Source organism: Camarhynchus parvulus, chromosome 22 (assembly GCF_901933205.1).
Source record: "Camarhynchus parvulus chromosome 22, STF_HiC, whole genome shotgun sequence".
Classification (NCBI taxonomy): Eukaryota; Metazoa; Chordata; class Aves; order Passeriformes; family Thraupidae; genus Camarhynchus; species Camarhynchus parvulus.
The window spans coordinates 2681095-2698942 of record NC_044592.1 but is presented as its reverse complement, the minus strand read 5'-3'; the positions used below and the strand labels follow the sequence as shown (position 1 = coordinate 2698942).

Sequence of the window (17848 nt, the reverse complement as noted above, 5' to 3'; positions counted from 1 at the left end):
GTTCCCTGTGCTCCACAGCACCAGTGAGGTGCACAGGGAGCCAAGGAGGGGAAATCCTTCCGTTTTCCTAACCAGGTTGTGAGCATCTGTCTGTGTCCATCTAGAGATGCTCTCCTGGCCGCATTTAGCTGCAAGATCAGAGCAGATCTTGCACAGGTGTGGAAAGCAGCCTCTGCAGTGGCCACCACACCGTGATACCCAGCCTCACCTTGCCAGGTGACATCATTTCTGCCTACAGGGTACCAGTGGCAGCAGGACATGTGCTGGGGACACCATCCCCACACTCTCCCTGCTCCACACTGTCTTTGCTGCCTCAGTTTTCCCCGGATTGCAAAGTCATCTCCTTCCTCTGCATCCCCGGTGGCTTCTCCCATCACAGCTTAAATATTAATTCTATTTTGACTAGTGTGGGAGATGAACATTTGATGCATTGTGTGAGCCTGGAATAGGCAGTGTCAGTTGAAGTACAACATTTCAGCAGCCTTTGATGTTTTGATAATGGCTGTAATAAAATATTTATTGATAAATATGAATGTATATTTGGAGAAATAAGAATAGAGATGTATTTTTGGACAGTTGATATTTATAGGAAACAAAAACATTGATTCTTCTCACCAAGTGCTCATCCTGCAATTTTGAAGTCTTATTTTCTTCTCAGAAATAAGAAAGAGGAAAGGAGGGGGGAGAAAAGGAGAAATGAGCATTGTTTCTGCAGTCTGTGTTGAGTTAAAGCTGCAGCACAGGGCACACAGATCCCTTTTCCTTGGCTGGCTGGGGTGCAGGGTCCAGCCCACCCTCAGAGCAGTTCTGTGGGGTTTTCCAGCCCTGGCACAGAGCTGCTTTGGGGCCCACCCTGCTGTGTGGCTGACCTGGAACCCCTGAAAGAGGAAGGAATTGGGAGTTTTCTTCCTGCAGAGCTGCCCCCCCTGCACCTTTTGTCATAGGGAGACAAAACCTGGTGGGTACCAAGCCCCAGATTCCAGGCTCTGCTCTGACAGCTCAGAGTGGCCATGGCAGAGCTGGAGGCAGCCCTGGGCTCCATCTGACAGCTCTCACCCTCCCCAGCCTGTCCCAGGCACAGGAGGAATGTCAAATTTCCTCCATCAAGTCACATCTCACCATGTGTCCCCCATGGCCCAGCTCTGCTGTTCCTTGTCCCAAGCAGGTGGGCTCTGCAGTGGCAGCTGGTTTGGAAGGTTAGGAGGGTGGTTTGGAAGGTTTGGAAGGTGCTGGGGCCAGCCAAACCCTGCAACAGGTGCTCTGAATCCCTAAAATAAATCCCAAAAATAAATCCGAATCCCTAAAAAACACTGCAGCCAAACCCTGCAACAGGTGCTCTGAATCCCTGAAATAAATCTGAATCCCTAAAATAAATCTGAATGCCTAAAAAACCCTGCAGCAGGTGCTCTGAATCCCTAAAATAAAGCACAGCAGCCTCTGCAGGACAGATGGACAAGGGCACAGAGAAGATGTCACTTGGAGCCTTTGTGCTCTCAGGTAAATTGGTGTTGCTGCATCTGGACCAGCATCAGGCAATGAGCTGTGCTGCCTTTTTCATCCCAGCTCATAATTTCTTTGTATGCCTTATAAATACTTCTCATTCTGTGCTGTCACTTGTGGTTAGTAAGAAGCAGCTTAACAAGAACTCCCCTGGAATGGGTTTTAATTCATTTGATGCAGGATGACATTAATAACTTGACTTGTTAATATTTTATTTAATGGGGATAGGAGGACGTTCAATTTTACATGAATGCATGTCACGCTGCAGGGGAGGCAGTGCTGATGTGTCTGGAGGATGCAGGAGGGGATGTGAACACGGGCAGAGCCCAGCAGCTCCCAGTATGGACTGCTCAGGGTGGGACACCTCATGGCCTGCAGGGCTGAGCTCAGCCCCAGAGCACTGGCTGGGGAGTTTATAAAACCAGTTTCAGCCAAGTAGCACCTTTGATGATTTCTAGTGAGGCCAAATTGTGGTAATTTTTATATCATGCAAGTGATTATTGCTTGTGGTCTCATCCTGCTGTTCATTTCAGGCTGGTTTCCTCCTCCATCTCCATCCCAGTTCATGGAATCTGCCCAGTTTGGGGCTGCATCTTCCAGCCTGTGGGAAGAGCAGGGAACAGATTCCCTGCACAGAGCACAGGGAGGGGGAGCAGGGTTCCCCCTGCTTCATCTCTGTGAGTAGCCTTGACACGCTGAGGGAGAAAATCATCATCCCCACTTAGGAGCTGCTTTGCTGAAGGCGTTTCCACCTACACCAGTAATTAAGATTCACTGAGGCTGCTCTTAACGTGCTGCTAAATTGGCTGAGCAGCAGAACCTTATTACCTTAAATTAGAGAATTACCTGTTTCTTAGTTCTCCAGTCCCACTCTGATGTGGAGATCCTGGTGGGGTCCAAGTTCTGAGGCTGCTGCAGTGTGCTGACACAACATTCCTGCCCTTCCCATTCCTTCTCCTCCATTCCAGGAGATTCATGTGGCTCCTGATGCCTGTTGGTTGAATAAAGGAAAAGAGGAGCTGCCAACAGGACAAAGGGCATGACTTGTAAAATCATCACTTCTTCATCAAGAATAAATTCTGTAAGGAGAAAAATCCATATGCACGTTTGCAAATTGATTTTTTTTTGTTCTGTGCCACGTCGTGACACAGAAATACAGAAACTACTTAAGTACCTCTGCAGTTGCTGGCTTGTTGTTTTCAAGCACTCATCTGAATGATTTTGGAATATTATTTAAAGATGATTTTCATGTTGTGCCAAATTCCTGGGTGCGAGATATTATGAAGTGTTTGAGAAGAGTGGGGCTGTTGGTATAGCTGTGTCTAGAGTGCAGAACAAGACAAGGGATTTTTTGAGAGCCAAAAAGGCAGGTCCAGCTGGGGAGGAGTCAGTGTGTTTATCACCCGTGCAGTTAATTATCGTGAGCATGGACTGATGGAACTTGACAATGCCACACTTTATTTGTTCTAAATGAGTCGTTCTAACAATTTTTGGCAAAGAAATGATACTGTGGAAAGCCAGAAGAGACTATTACAAGGAACATTAGGACTGTTGCTGAGGAGCACAGCAATCCCTGCTAGGAATCTCCAGTGTTTTCAAGCAGAGCCCTTGTACTGCAGCCAAGAGAGAACCCAGCAGGTGAGAGAGCTCCTGCTTTGGCTTTTTGGGGCTGCCTGCCTTGACCTTCGGCCAGAGCCTCTGGGAGAGCAGAGTCTGTGCTTGGCTGGTTCACTTTGGTGGATAAATCAGAGTGGATCCCTCTGGGGAGAAGAGAGCTCCTAAGTGATCTGGCTGCTGGATGTGCTAGCAGGGAATTGCTCTGAATGATGATCACTACCAAAAACCAGAGGGATAAATGGTGCCTGGAGTGCTTTGTTAGTGTGAGCACAGTGGTGGTGCCCTGAGGAGGGCACAGGAGAGATTCACCACACTCTCAGGAGGGATGAGCCTTTGAACCTGGCTTTTTTCTGCTCACTTCTAAAAATACTCCTTGAGGTTTCTCTAATGCTTGGGTAGCCTGGCCTGGAAAAGTCAACAGATGGGTCACTGTAAAGAGAAATGTCTGTGAAAATGGAAATGAAATGTGGGGTCCAAGCACCTTCTAATTAACTAGAAGTTTGCTTGGAGCACAGGTTACTGCTTTTTTTTTAGTATTTCTCCCCCTTTCTTCAGTCATTTTCACTTGTACTGCCTAGCTGCCCTTTTGAACAGTCTGTAACCCAGAATGTTTCCCTCTGGTGCAGCCCGTGCTCCCCTGAGCCTCACCACGTGGCACAGGTGGAGCCAAGGCTTAATTAATTAATTAAGTATTAATTAATTTTTTGGTTTTCTTCACAGGCCTGAAGCGCAGCTACACCTGCAACATCTGCAACGTCACCCTGAACTCCATAGAGCAGTACCATGCACACCTGAAGGGCTCCAAACACCAGACCAAGTGAGTGTCACTGTGCCTCTCTCTCCCAGGGGGCTGCAGTCTGTCTGTCTGTCTGTCTGTCTGTCTGTCAGGGTGGGATGCTCTGGGACAGTGCTTTGCCCTCCAGCCCCCCCAGCAGAGGCTGTGCTCTGGTTGCTGGGCACACACACGTACCAGAGGCACCTCCAGGTGGAGGAAGGCAGGGCTGATGCGTTGTGATTTCAGGGTTTACCCCAGAATCCCTGGTCCCTCCCCTGATAATTCCCTCCCAGGTGTGTCAGTGACCTCTCCTTTCCCCTCCCAGCACTGTCTGTCACTCCTGGAATTCCAGAATTGGCAGATCCAAAGGATGCCCTCTACCCCTGGGGGGCATTGGGCCAGCCAGTTGTCCTTTGTCCCTTTGTCGCTCCCCTCCTGTCCCTGCTTGGTGGCTCCCTGCCCCTTCCCTGCCCCTCTCCCCGGGGTTCAAAGGAGCAGCAGCCACGGGCTCAGGGAGTTCTGTTGGAGCTGGTGCTGCATTCAGAGGCCTGTGGGCCAGAATAAAGCTCTGGATCCAAACCCTGCATCAGAACCGACTCCTTTCCTTCACCATCGCCTTAAAGCTTCTCTGCCTGAGGGAAACCTGAGGAGCAGCCCCTGGTGTGGGGGGAAGCTCCATCCCAGCACCACCAGAGCTCCTGCAGGCCTGGACTTGTCTGCAGTGCCCAGAGCAGCACCCAGCCAGCCCAAAGTGTCTGTGGGGTGAAACACCACACACCCAGCCAGCCCAAAGTGTCTGTGGGGTGAAACACCACACACCCATAGAGCCCAAAGTGTCTGTGGGGTGAAACACCACACACCAGCCAGCCCAAAGTGTCTGTGGGGTGAAACACCACACACCCATAGAGCCCAAAGTGTCTGTGGGGTGAAACACCACACACCAGCCAGCCCAAAGTGTCTGTGGGGTGAAACATGACAATTGCCACTGTTTGGTTGAGCACCAAGGGCCAGACAAGGTGCTGTCCAGCTATATTGATAATTATTCCAATACAGGGCTGAACCCACATGGGCTTGCTGAAGTCCCACTGCCTTGTGGATAATGATACTGAGTTTGCAGCTTCTTTCATGTGTGGAACCTCAGCAGAGACACCATGAGCCTAAGGGGATTAGGTGTTTCCCAGTGAAACAGTTTTTTGCTGTGATTTAGACTAATTATGCATTACCCAGCTATGAGAACTGGGGGGAGTCTGCTCTGTCAATTACTACAAATTATTAAAATGAAGTGATGGAGAAACATGATACCAGAGACTAGATTAATGAACTAATTGCTCTTAATGCACTTATATGTGAGCTTTGGGAACCATTTCAGGCTGAATCACTTGGAACTGCCCAGATTAGGAGAGGAATATAAAGGGATGTACCTGAAGTGCTTCAGGTAGCTTTGAGGGTATTCTGAAAAGTGAGCAGGGTGAGCAGAACTAGCAATGACTGCTAATGGCTCATTTTGCTTAAGCCAGCAAAGGATGAAGCCAGCCCTTCCCCAGCTGATGTCAGACCTTCTCAGGTTCCTGGTATTCTTCACATTAGCTTTATTCTATTTATTTATTTATTTGAATGCCTTCCAAATGCAGTGATGCAGCACACCTGGCAGTGCAGGTGTGCTGTGGAGCAGGGGCTGGGCCAGGTGAGTGAGCCAGGTGTGGTTTTGGGCTGTTCCATGAACAATCTGTGACCTTGGCTGCCTCCATCTCCTGCTGGGGGACCCCTGCCCAGCCAGCTCATGTGGGAACAGCTGGGGCAGGGTCAGGATCCACACCCAGGGCAACAAATTCCCACTGCTGGAAAACAGCTGAGAGCTCTTCCTCTTGGAATCCACGAATGGCAGCATCTGTGCCGTGCTGCTCTGGCCCAGAGCTGTCATTTATCCTTCCAAGTCTGTGTGATTATTGCTGTGGTTGCTGTTGGCATTACTGTGAAGGATAAAGAAGTTTATCTCAAGCCAGGAGGGCAGACAGAGATGTGCAGGAAGCTGTGTCACCAATCCCCCACACCAGAAGGGTGCCTGGTCCTCTGGGTTATCCCCACACCCTCTGCTCTGTTGTGCAGTCTCCTGCAATTAGCAGAGATGAAGAAATCTTAATTTCTAGTGAATGAACACCTGGGGAAGTTATTTGTGCTTTGACTGTGGTTGGAGTGACAGATGACACGTGTGCCCTGGGCTCAGCCTGTTTCCAGATAAAGAAGTTTATCTCAGACCAGGGCAGCCTCATGGATGGGAGACAGAGATGTGCAGGAAGCTGTGTCACCAATCCCCCACACCAGAAGGGTTTCTGCTCCAGCAAAGGAATGTGCTGGGCAGCACAAACAACAGATTCTGGGCTGTATCTATGTCCCACTAGCTTTTCCAAGGAATTGCCTCTTCCATCCAAAGAAAGGGACTTTGGGGATGCAGAGCTGGTCCTGTGCTGAGTTCCCAGAGCTGTGCTGTCCCATGGCAGCACTGTGGCTCCCAGGTGTGCTGTGTGCACAGTGAGGATCGTCCCCTGCTCACTCCTCAGCCAGTGTTCCCCCTGGTTTCTGCTGTTCTCATTATTGCTGCTTAATGTCAAGGCTGTCCTCTGCCTCCTAACTCAGGCTGAAGCCGCTGGACTGCAGTTGCCAAGGCAACAAAACATTTTATGTAGCTGTCCTACTTCGTACAGTTAAAAACTAAACAAACCTGAAGGAAGGGGCAGTTAGTGAAGGGCTGGGCTGAAGGGATGCAGGGATTTTGCTCTGGGACAAAGGGCAAAACAGGGACCAGCGATTGCAGGATGGAAGCTGACACCACCCAAAAAATACCAGGCAGATGAGTTTCCTGGAAAGCTGCTTCAGGAGTTCACAACTTTTATGAGGCATGAGCTGCACTGTGGTTATTTATTACTGCTCCTGAGAGCTCTGCAGAGCTGAGAGCCCCAGTTAGAGCTGCCTTAAATAACCCACACACACACCAGGAGCTTGGCAGCTGTGTTAGCCAGGAGCCTGGCACTGCCCTGGGGAGGGCTGGGGGTCCTGGGCCTCCATGGGCAGCACAATTTGAGGGCTGGGGGTCCATAGGCAGCACAATTTGAGGGCTGGGGCTCCATGGGCAGCACAATTTGAGGGCTGGGGGTCCATAGGCAGCACAATTTGAGGGCTGGGGCTCCATGGGCAGCACAATTTGAGGGCTGGGGCTCCATGGGCAGCACAATTTGAGGCTTGTACCAAGCAGCTGAGCTGCTCTTCCTTGAGTGGTGTGGCCAGGAGAAATGAACCATTCAACCTCCTCAGAGGATGCACAGGAGGAGTGGGATGAGGGAGAGCTCATGGGATAGCTCAAACAGTGATAAAGGAGAACTATGGAAATAGTAAATGCAAAGAAAAAGCCCTCAGGAATAAAGCACTGCCCTCCAGCCCATCTCCATTCATAGGAACTTCAGGTGCTACCCCAAGTGCTTCTGACTGCATTTGTTTGACCAAAAGAGGGGGGAATAGGGCTTAGGAAGGAAGCTGGATGTTTCTTGGCTGGTATTTTGGTGCTGAATAAAAGATGTAGGAAGAGTGAGCTAATACTGAGCTGGTCCTTATCCCTCCAGCTGTGCAGGCACAAAGCAGATCTATCTGCCAGCTCCTGGTTTTTTCTCCAGGTACTTGAGCTTAATTGGAAAATTAAGGTTAAATGCCCCACTGGATGTGTGGGGAGTGCAGGGCTCAGCTCAGGCTGCCATGGGTGATGCTGCTGGCTGTGGGCACGTGCTGGCACAGAGCAAGTGTTGGGGTGTGCTGGTGTTCACAGGGGTTCTTGGATGGGGGAAGAGACGAGGATCTGACTCCATGTTTCAGAAGGCTTGATTTATTATTTTATGATCTATATTACATTAAAACTATACTAAAAGAATAGAAGAAAGGATTTCACCAGAAGGCTAGCTAAGAATAGAATAGCAAAGAATGATAACAAAGGTTTGTGGCTCAGCCAGAGAGTCTGAGCCAGCTGTGCCGTGATTGGCCATTAATTAGAAACAACCACACGAGACCAATCACAGATGCACCTGTTGCATTCCACAGCAGCAGATAACCATTGTTTACATTTTGTTCCTGAGGCCTCTCAGCTTCTCAGGAGGAAAAATCCTAAGGAAAGGGTTTTTCATGAAAAGATGTCTGCGACACCTCTGGGTGCAGGGAGCAGAGGTGCTTTTGGCAGAGCAGAAAACCCAGGCTCAGGTTTGGGGTGGGTGTCAGCCCTGGGCCACCTGTGGGTCTGTCACACGTGCCAGAGTGAGAGCTGAGCTCTGAGCTCCTCTGCTCGGGCTGGCGGCCACGGAGGGCTGAGATCCAGCCCTGCTAATGAACAGTCTGACTGTGTGGGGATAACCATTCCCACTTCCATAAAGAACAACTTTGTCTTCTCGCCCTTCATTTTTGTCTCTTCGATCAGCCAGACCTCTCTGCCACATCTAGAGCTCACAAATGTATTCCAGGCTTTTATAATCACTCATTTGCACTTTCATAGATGCTAATACATGGAAGGGTTTCCCTTTCAGACTCAGGCTTGCTGGTTAATTTCAGGATTTTTGCAGAGAGAGGACCCAATCCTGCAGCCATCATTGGGGTAAAACCAATTCAATGGTCAAAATTAATTCTGAGGGGTTAAGAGTGGTCATGTCCAATAGAGGAGGTGGCTCTGCAGCCTTTCCTGCACAACTCTCACCTTGACTTTGGGAAGCCCTGATGGTTGATGTCCTGCTGAGGAGCAGAGGCAGCAAGCTTAGGCCTGGGCAGGCTCTTTCCTCTTTTCTTTCCTTTTTTTTTTTTTTTTTATTTTCAGGCTGAGAACACAGATGTCTCATTGGAACAGGGTATTTATCAACATAAGCTGCTTGGCTATTCAGGCATGAGCTAATCAAAATATTGTTAATATCATGCCTGGAGAAATGTCACCCTTTGCCGTGGTTGCATCTACACCACTTCTCTCATCTATTTAAGAAGGTGTGAACAAACACTGACAGCCTGTTGTGGCTGAAGCTTGTCCCAGGGTCTGTGTGTCTGGCACAGCCAACACGTGGGGAGCTCTGGGGCTGCCTGGCCCGGCTCCACCTGGGTCAGATTTAGTGCCAAATGCTGTTTCTGTTTCTCCTGGATGCTTCCAGCCCTGTCCCTGGTGCCAGCAGGTTGGGCTCCTTCTGCACATCCTTGTCAGAACCCAGGACATTGCTTGGGAGGACTCGAGACCCTGGCAGGGGGATCAGAGACCTTGGCACAGAGTCACAAACACCCATGCCTTTGATTTTAGCCCATGGAAACAATTACCAACTTTGTGTGAGGATTTACAAGCCACAAGGGTTTGAGTAGAATGATAATGAATTTATCACAGGGTGAAAAAGGGGAATTTTGGGGATTTAGAATGGGGGTTCAAGAGGCAAGATGGAGGAATCTGGGCGTGTCCTGTCCTCCTCCTCTTCCTCCTCCTCCTCCTCCTCCTCCTCCTCCTCCTCCTCCTCCTCCTTCTCCTTCTCCTTCTCCTTCTCCTTCTCCTTCTCCTTCTCCTTCTCCTTCTCCTTCTCCTTCTCCTCCTCCTCCTCCTCCTCCTCCTCCTCCTCCTCCTCCTCCTCCTCCTCCTCCTCCTCCTCCTCCTCCTCCTCCTTCTCCTTCTCCTTCTCCTTCTCCTTCTCCTTCTCCTTCTCTTCTCCTCCTTCTTCTTCTTCTGCTCTCCTCCATCCTCTGCTGGGATGGTGACACTTTGGATTGGTTTAGAGTAGAGACAGACTGTCTAACAGAGGTGATAGGTATAGAAGATTATTGTAAATAAACCACACGTAGTTTTTAGTATAAAAAGCCAACACCACCCCAAGGGCAGGGACTGTGCCACAACCCGACCTGCTGGACAGATCTCAGCAGGGCAGAGAAAGAATGGGATAGATAAGAAAAAACAAACAACCTTGAAAAGCAGAGCCAACAATTCTTGGCTTCTTCTTCAGTCACAGGGCTGGGAGAAAAAAGAGACTTTCTAACACCTTGGGGTCATCTCAACCACAGAAACCTGAGGCATCCTCCCTCGGGATGAAGGTGTTCTCTGACAGAAGATTTCCTGTAAAATTCTGGAAATTGGAGTAAATGAGTTGTATTGTGCACTTCACACCCAGGCCAAATGATTTTGTTCTACAGTAACAGTAACTCTTGGAAATGGGAGCATTTCTATGCACTTTTTGCAGTGTATAGAGGGTTATGGTAAAGGAACCTTTAGAGCAGTAACAACTCCAGAAGATGAATAATTACAAAAGGTAGATGGAATTGATAGGCATTTTAATTTGTCATAGTTTCAGTTCCAGGGAGCAGCTGAATAATTACACTGCCTGTGAAGAAAGGGAATGTAATACTTCCCCTCATTATAGATCTGACTTGTCTCCCTTCCCTTTTAATGTAAGTGAAAATGAAGATATCTCTGATATCTTCTGTTTTGATCATAATTTGAAAGCCCCAGAGCAGCCTGTACAGCTCTGTGTTGTGGTGTGGGGTGTACAGATTAATCATTTTAATGTAAAACCCAAACACTGGGTTAATTGCTCAAAGCACAAACCTGAGCTTGCCAATGCCAATTCCAGTGAGGAATTCCTCATCAGCCGAGCTGTGCTGGGCCATGGAGGAGGCCAGTTGGGCAGGATTTGTGAGGCTCTTAAATTCAAATTTAAGACCTAAAGAAAGGAGACTTTTTCCAATTTGCTGTGGTGGTTTTCTTTCATAAAACACACCAGGATGGAGCGTGACCTGTGCTTCTTTTCTCTCTTGCAGCCTGAAGAACCAATAGTGGCTCGTCAGTGGAGAAGAGGACAAGCACTAATGCTGCTTCTGTGGAGGGGAGCAGGTCAGCAGGAGAGGAAGCTTTCTTGGACAGTGATCCTATGTGGATTCAATAATTAACATGTAACTAACCTTTGCTTTGGACAAGTACATGGATGATTTTTTTTTTTTAATTTTGTGGTGAGTTAAAATATTTCGATGGATTTTTTTACCCTTTCAAGACAATATTTATTCAGCACAGAGTCTAGAGTATGATAACTATCCTGTAAATACAGCACTTACTCATCAGTCATCTTCAGGGACAGTGGAAACAAACTATTTTACTTTTTCATATTTATTCCTAGATTTCTCCCAAGAGTATAAGATTATTCCACTACATTATCCATGATAGTGATGTAATCAGTCTTCAATCAGAAATAAACACACTTTCTTCACCTTCTCCAGCATGGTTTGTGTCAACACATACAGAGCAGCAGCAGTGAATCCTGGGGATTGTGTAATGGATGAGTTCCTTCCTTCCCTCTTTGTCTCTAAAGAAACAAATGGGTTCCATGAGTAAAGAACACTGCAAAGAAAGTGTGAATTCTTTCTCCTGCTGGTAGGAATCCTGCAGGCTCAGCAGAAGCTGTTTGCTTCGTTGACTTTGCTGCGAGGCCGGACGCTGCCGTGCCCACCGGAGAGCTGCAGGTGCCACGCGAGCCTTGGCACAGGCTGAGCTGGCCAGGCCCTCCCAGGTAAGGCTGGTGCCCTGTGCACCTGCAGGGACAGGGGTTAGCCCTGCACTGACCCTGTGGCAGCTCATTGCCCTGCCTGCTTTGGGCACCTGAGCAGAGAAGGAGCCGAGCGGGAAGAGAGCCCTGCAGTGCTCTGCACCCTGGGGCTGCCCAGAGCTCTGCTGGCCACGAGCCCCAGCCCTGGGCTGTACCTGAGCCCCTGGGCTGTACTTGAGCTGTACCTGAGCCCCAGGGCTGTACCTGAGCTGTACCTGAGCCCCTGGGCTGTACCTGAGCCCCTGGGCTGTACTTGAGCTGTACCTGAGCCCCAGGGCTGTACCTGAGCCCCTGGGCTGTGCCTGAGGCCCTGGGCTGTACCTGAGCTGTACCTGAGCCCCTGGGCTGTACCTGAGCTGTACCTGAGCCCCTGGGCTGCGAGCCCGCACGGCCAGCTGTACCTGAGCCCCTGGGCTGTACCTGAGCCCCTGGGCTGTACTTGAGCTGTACCTGAGCCCCTGGGCTGTACCGAGCTGTACCTGAGCCCCTGGGCTGTACCTGAGCTGTACCTGAGCCCCTGGGCTGTACCTGAGCCCCTGGGCTGTACCTGAGCTGTCCCTGAGCCCCAGGGCTGTACCTGAGCCCCTGGGCTGTACCTGGGCTGTACCTGAGCCCCTGGGCTGTACTTGAGCTGTACCTGAGCCCCTGGGCTGTTGAGCCCCTGGGCTGTACTGAGCTGTACCTGAGCCCCAGGGCTGTACGTACCTGAGCCCCTGGGCTGTACCTGAGCCCCTGGGCTGTACCTGAGCCCCTGGGCTGTACCTGAGCTGTACCTGAGCCCCAGGGCTGTACTTGAGCTGTACCTGAGCCCCTGGGCTGTACCTGAGCCCCTGGGCAGTGCCCAGAGCTCTGCTGGCCACGAGCCCCAGCCCTGGGCAGTGCCTGAGCCCCTGAGCTGTGTCTGAGCCCTGGGCTGTACCTGAGCTGTGCCCAAGCCCCTGGGTAGTGCCCAGAGCTCTGCTGGCCAGGACCTTCAGCCCTGGGCTGTCCCTGAGCTGCCCCTGGGCTCTGTCTGAGCCCTGGGCAGTGCCTGAGCCCTCCCTGGGCTGTCCCTGAGCCCTTGGGCAGTGCCTCAGCCCCTGGGCTGTCCCTGAGCTCCCCCTGGGCTGTACCTGAGCTGCTGACCCCTGGGCATTACCTGAGCCCTTGGGCATTACCTGAGCTCCCCCTGGGCATTACCTGAGCCCCTGGGCTGTGCCTGAGCCCTTGAACTTTACCTGAGCCCTCCCTGGACTTTACCTGAGCTCCCGGGCTGTCCCTGAGCCTCCAGAGCTGTGGAGGGACAGCCTGGGTGCACTGCAGCATCACCTCCTTCCCTCTGAGGGGACACTCAGAGGCACTGCAGGAGCTCTGTGTGATTAATTTGTGCTCTTGCATCGATGCCTTTCATGTGTGCAGGAGAATGGGTTTTTCACAGATGAGTAAACATCTCCTCGGGTTTCATAGCTGTGGGGTGGTTTCATTTATTGTGTTTTGGGTAATAACACGAGCTGCTAGTGTTCCTGAAGCTAAACTGCCTCTTTACAGAGAGAATGATTTACAGAAATAGGGCACATCAGTCATGTGGGTTCAAGCCTGACTTTTCCAAGCCTTCTTTCCCCAAAGGAGCCCTCCCCCAAACAGCATCCAGGGTGCTGCAGAGGCGTTTTTGTCAGGAGACAAGTCCAAAAATCTGTGTGCTCTAGTAATCACTACAAGCTAATTGCAGCAAATTAATTACAGCACAAACACAATTTCTTTCCCCAGGCAGGCATGGAGACGGCTCTGCAGTGAGCTGGGTTGGACCCAGGCTCTGCTCCCAGCCTGTGCTGGGCTGGCTGTTCTCCCTGGGGTGTCCAGGTGTCACTCTGGTGTCACTCTGGTGTCACTCTGGTGTCTTGTGGCACTGCAGAGCAGGCTCAGCACTGCTGATGGGATTCCCACCCCACAGCACCTGGCCCAGGTGAGTGGGAGGCAGGTGAGCTGCCCCATCACACCTCCAACTTCTGCCTGGAGGGAACACAGCAGCGCAATATTTCCATTTGTTGCCAAAATTGTCCAGGTCTTTGGTCCCTAAATCCTTTTAATCTGTTGCTTTTCCTAAGTTCATTAGGCTTTCAAAGCAAGACATAAAAAGACAAATCTGCTCATGGTAAGTCAGTGGTCCTTGCAGAAGTGACGCCAGATCTCTGATGTCAAGCCTGGTCCAGTGGCCCCAGGCTGGAATGTGTGAGAGGATGTATTGGAGAGCTTTGAAAATGCTTCAGTGCAACCACTGCATCCCCCTAGGTTACTTTAAACTGAAGGGTGAAAACATTTGAGTACATTTTCTTCATTAAAAAAAAACCATAAAAACACACTCAGCATTTTTCATGCAGAACATCTATAGGTAACAAATTTGATTTTTGCCTGTTCTGGCCAAATGTTTTTACTGGTTTAAAATTCTGTGCAAGATAGTCTGTAAAGAAAGCAAAACTCAATAATATATGTTCAGTGTGGTTGGGTCTCTCCCCAGACTCACTTCACAGTCAGTGCTAACTGGAACACAGGTGGCCCTGGGTGACAGCTGCAAGGAAATGTAATGTTCTAGAAGTGTTTCATTAACGTGGCCATACTGAGGCAGCTCTAGAGTCTGCTGTGAGTCAGGTCGTGTTTCAGGGGCAGGACACCGACTTCCAGTGGTGTTTTATGCTCAGTCACAGCCCAACACAAATAATATGTGGCTTTATCTGGCTCCTTATGTGGTGGCAATGGAGCTCTATGGCAACAGGGTGTAACCTGAGGCAGCAGCTTCATACAGAGATTAATCATGGCAGAAGAATGCTCCTGCTACGTAAGCGGTGCTTCCTTTGTGAAGTTCCTATTGCATCAACTTAATTAGCAAGTCCTGCCCTTTAAAACCACCTTCCATAATCTTCAAATGAAGTACGTGGAAGGAAGTCTGGTTCTTCCTCTGGGCTGCACCTGCCCGAGGTCAGGGACCTGAGCAGCTGCCAGGCACAGCAAGAGCCTGTGGGGAGTGCCCAGGGCTGGAGTGGGGCTGGGGACAAGCGGGACCCACTTTGGGGGTTGAATGAGAGCTCCAGAGAGAGAGCAAATGTCCATTAACCCTGCGGTGTGCTCCTGCTGAAGTTCCTGCACTGGGCTGCAGGGTGAGACTGAGGAGAAATGCTGTGCTGGGGCACTGCTCCCTCATTGAACCCTGGCACCCGCTCGCAGGTCTCTGACAAAAGCCTTTGTCTAACACGTTTTTAATCAGTGTGTGCATTTCAATTTGCATATTAATAGCAAGGAGCTGTTATTACAGCTGCTGTTGATGAGATGGTGTCAAGCCCATCTTCCCAACTGAGGAAAGAAAGAAGCTGCATCTATTATGTAAAGCATGACTTTGGCAGAAAACATGTCTGAGGATCGTCCATTCTTTGTCTCTATCTTCCTTTATCTCTGCCTTTATTTTGCTCTTAATGGCTCATATAGATGCATTCATTAAGCTTCTTTTTTCCCCTTAGAACAAGGATCATTAAACAAGAGACTGGGACAGGATTTTGTGCCTGTTGTGACAGCTCCAAGCTAAATACAACACTCTTGTTCAGTGCTTTTGACTTTTGTAAAATGACAAAAGGTGGCCCCGCTCTGCGAGCCATTTTTTGCAGCTGACCCAGAAGAATAATTACCATTATGGCAATGCTCTCCGGGTTCCAGCCTCGCACAGCTCCACAGTGTTGGCTTCCCCATCCATCCCAGTGCCAGACTGGGCTGTGCTGCTGCTGGTGGCACAGGAGGCAGATGGAGCAGGGCTGCTGCTCCTCGGAGGATGCACAGGAGGAGTGGGATGAGGGAGAGCTCATGGGATAGCTCAAACATGGAAATAGAAAATGCAAAGAAAAAGCCCTGAGGAAAAAAGCACTGCCCTCCAGCCCATCTCCATGAAATGAGCTGCAGGAAGAGCTGCAGTGCTGCACACACACATTTACTGAGAGCAGTGCTGGTCTGAACAGACACACAGCCTCAGCTCACCCGCTGCTGCCAATTCAACAGCTTCTCCTAATGAGGAAATTGTTATCTGTGCTAGGGAATGTGGAACCCAGCAGGTGCACGGGATTTAAATAACAGAAAAGCATCTTTGCCAGTGCCTAAAACGTGGTGGTGCAATGTCAGGGGTGAGTGGGACCCTTGGGTGGGTGCTGTGAGGATGCTGCCCTTGTGTTTGGCCCTGGGGAGCGCAGGGATGGAGAGGTTTGTGCCACTGGGCCACTGGGCTGGGGTGGCCAGGAACAGGAGCCTCTTCCCTCAGCCTGCCCTCAGAAGTGGCACAGGCTGCTCAGGCAATGCCTTTGGCTGCTCCTGCAGTTTAAATTGCCGTTTAAATTTGGAAAGGTCTGGCCAGAATCCAGCTCACAGCATGCACCTCTAAACCAGGGAGTGCTGGCTCGATTGCTCCCACCATGAGTCACTTTCTAATGCAGATATTTAGTTCAGTAGTGCAGTAATGCATTAAAATGGATCTCAGTGAAAAGGCAAAGCTAATTATACAACACCCAAACAATTCCCCCCCTCCCTCTTGTCCTGAGCATCTTTGGCCACTGACCAGTGAGTGCCCACAGGCTCTGGAAACAGGAAGGCAAAATCAGTCTCTGCTCTTGTGCCCAAAGGTTGTTTTCCTCTCCAAATGCCCCAAATATCTGCAGCCTCTCCCTGGCACAGCTCAGGTGCTTATTTCACCCTTATAATTAGTTCTGTGTAATTTACTATCAGTGCTGTAGCAGTGAGGATCTAAGGCTATAGGATAATAAGTTTGTCCTGGTTCAGGGCATATTTTGGGGTCAACCTAGGACAAAAGTTTATAGTGAAATTAGAGTATCTAGTAGATTCAGAGCCCAGACAGGCTTTAGGGCAACAACAGATTCTTCTTTGGATCAGGAGTAGGAACAACAAGCTTCCAGCTAGACCTAGACTAGAAAAAAATCAGCCCCAGTTTAATGTAATTATGGCAACAAATTAGTGTGGGGCAAAAGGTAGTAAGTCCTTGTAAAATTAAGTAGTATAAACCTAATTTATTATTTCAGATTTGGGAGGTTTAAATAGTGTTACAATCATCACCTAATTTCACAGGGGTTGAAATGAATTTGTTGTTTTGCACTGGACAGAAAGTTGGAAGTGCCAGTTGCCAGCTGTGACTGCACATGTTGGGGGTTGTGTTTGGGGGCTTGTCCACCCCTCTGTTGCCTTTCAGCACCATGCACTTGTGTGTGAAAATGCCCAGCGTGGTGATTTCTGTTGTGAGAACAGGATAGTTGTGTCTGTGCCACTTCTAAAGCAAGCACAAACACAGAGGTGCGCTGCAAAAGGAATCTTTAAAATGAATTATTTTAAACCGTGCTGTATGGTTGGATTAGTTCTGGCTTTTTGAGGATTTATTTCAGCTGTGTCTCTCTTTCCCCAGCCAATCCCTGTTCGTCTCAGAGAGGCTTTGGCACAGCAGCATGCTTGTTTGGGTCGCACCAGTCTCTCCCTGTCCCACCTGCTCTTCTCTGAGGTTTCCTCTAGAACAGGAGCCCAGATCTCTGCATCTGTGCCCCTGCTTGGGGACAGGGGACAGCAGTGCTGGGAACAGCAAACAGAGCTCAGGAAATCATCCATCACCCTCTCAGCACCGTGCAAACGTGCTGACAGCCCGGCCAGCCCTGCCTCCCCTCCGTGCCAGTTGCCTCAGTGTGTACACGGTGATGAGTAATAAAGTAATATTTTACATTCAGACCCAATGGTTCAGACCCATTTCTCTGCATAGCAACACCAGGCTCCCGTCCCAGGAGGGGCATTTAGAAAGGCCTCAGAGACATTTAACAGAATTTTCTCTTGGAAGTCAATCTGGAGAGCAGCTCTGGAGCCATTCCCTGCTGGCTGGCTCCAGTGTGCATGTTTTAAATAGTCAGCTGCTGTGCGGGTTTAATACAAAACACGAGCGTTCTATTTAATTAAACACGCGGCTAAAGGATATCTGCAGCTTGCAGAGGGATGCTCTGTGGCTCCCCTGCCCCTCAGTGTGCCACCAGGGCACTGCTGTCTCCTCCTTGCTCAGCAATAAGCTGCCAGCAGCTTCAGCAGTGCCCTTGGGGACGATGCTGGTGCCCAGAGCAAGTCCCTGCCCTTTCCTGCTGAGAAGAACCCAAGGCTTATGAAGTCATTTGGGCCCTTGGGGAGATTTATTGCTGTGCCAGAGCAGGGCTGAGCCTCAGAGCAGGGCAGCCCTGAGGGCTGGAGGTGCTCTTGTCTCTGGTGCTGATCAGACAGTCAGTCTGGGCCATGCAATATCTCCTGGGTCCTCTCCCCACAAACTTTCCCTCATTTTTCTTGGCCTCCTGCATACCAGCTTGAGTGACTCGTGTAAAAAAAA

General features: G+C 50.0%; 1 protein-coding gene across 1 annotated transcript in view; it reads left to right on the top strand.

Moving 5' to 3' along the window:
• The window catches only part of ZMAT4 (zinc finger matrin-type 4), a 50536-nt gene extending 39392 nt beyond the window's left edge, over window positions 1-11144 (top strand). Inside the window, exons 6-7 of the mRNA XM_030964268.1 lie at window positions 3838-3934; window positions 10697-11144. Of these exons, the coding sequence (XP_030820128.1) occupies window positions 3838-3934; window positions 10697-10712 (113 nt within the window). The 3' untranslated portion in view covers window positions 10713-11144. The remainder of the gene's footprint in view (window positions 1-3837; window positions 3935-10696) is intronic.
• Window positions 11145-17848: the final 6704 nt, after the last annotated feature.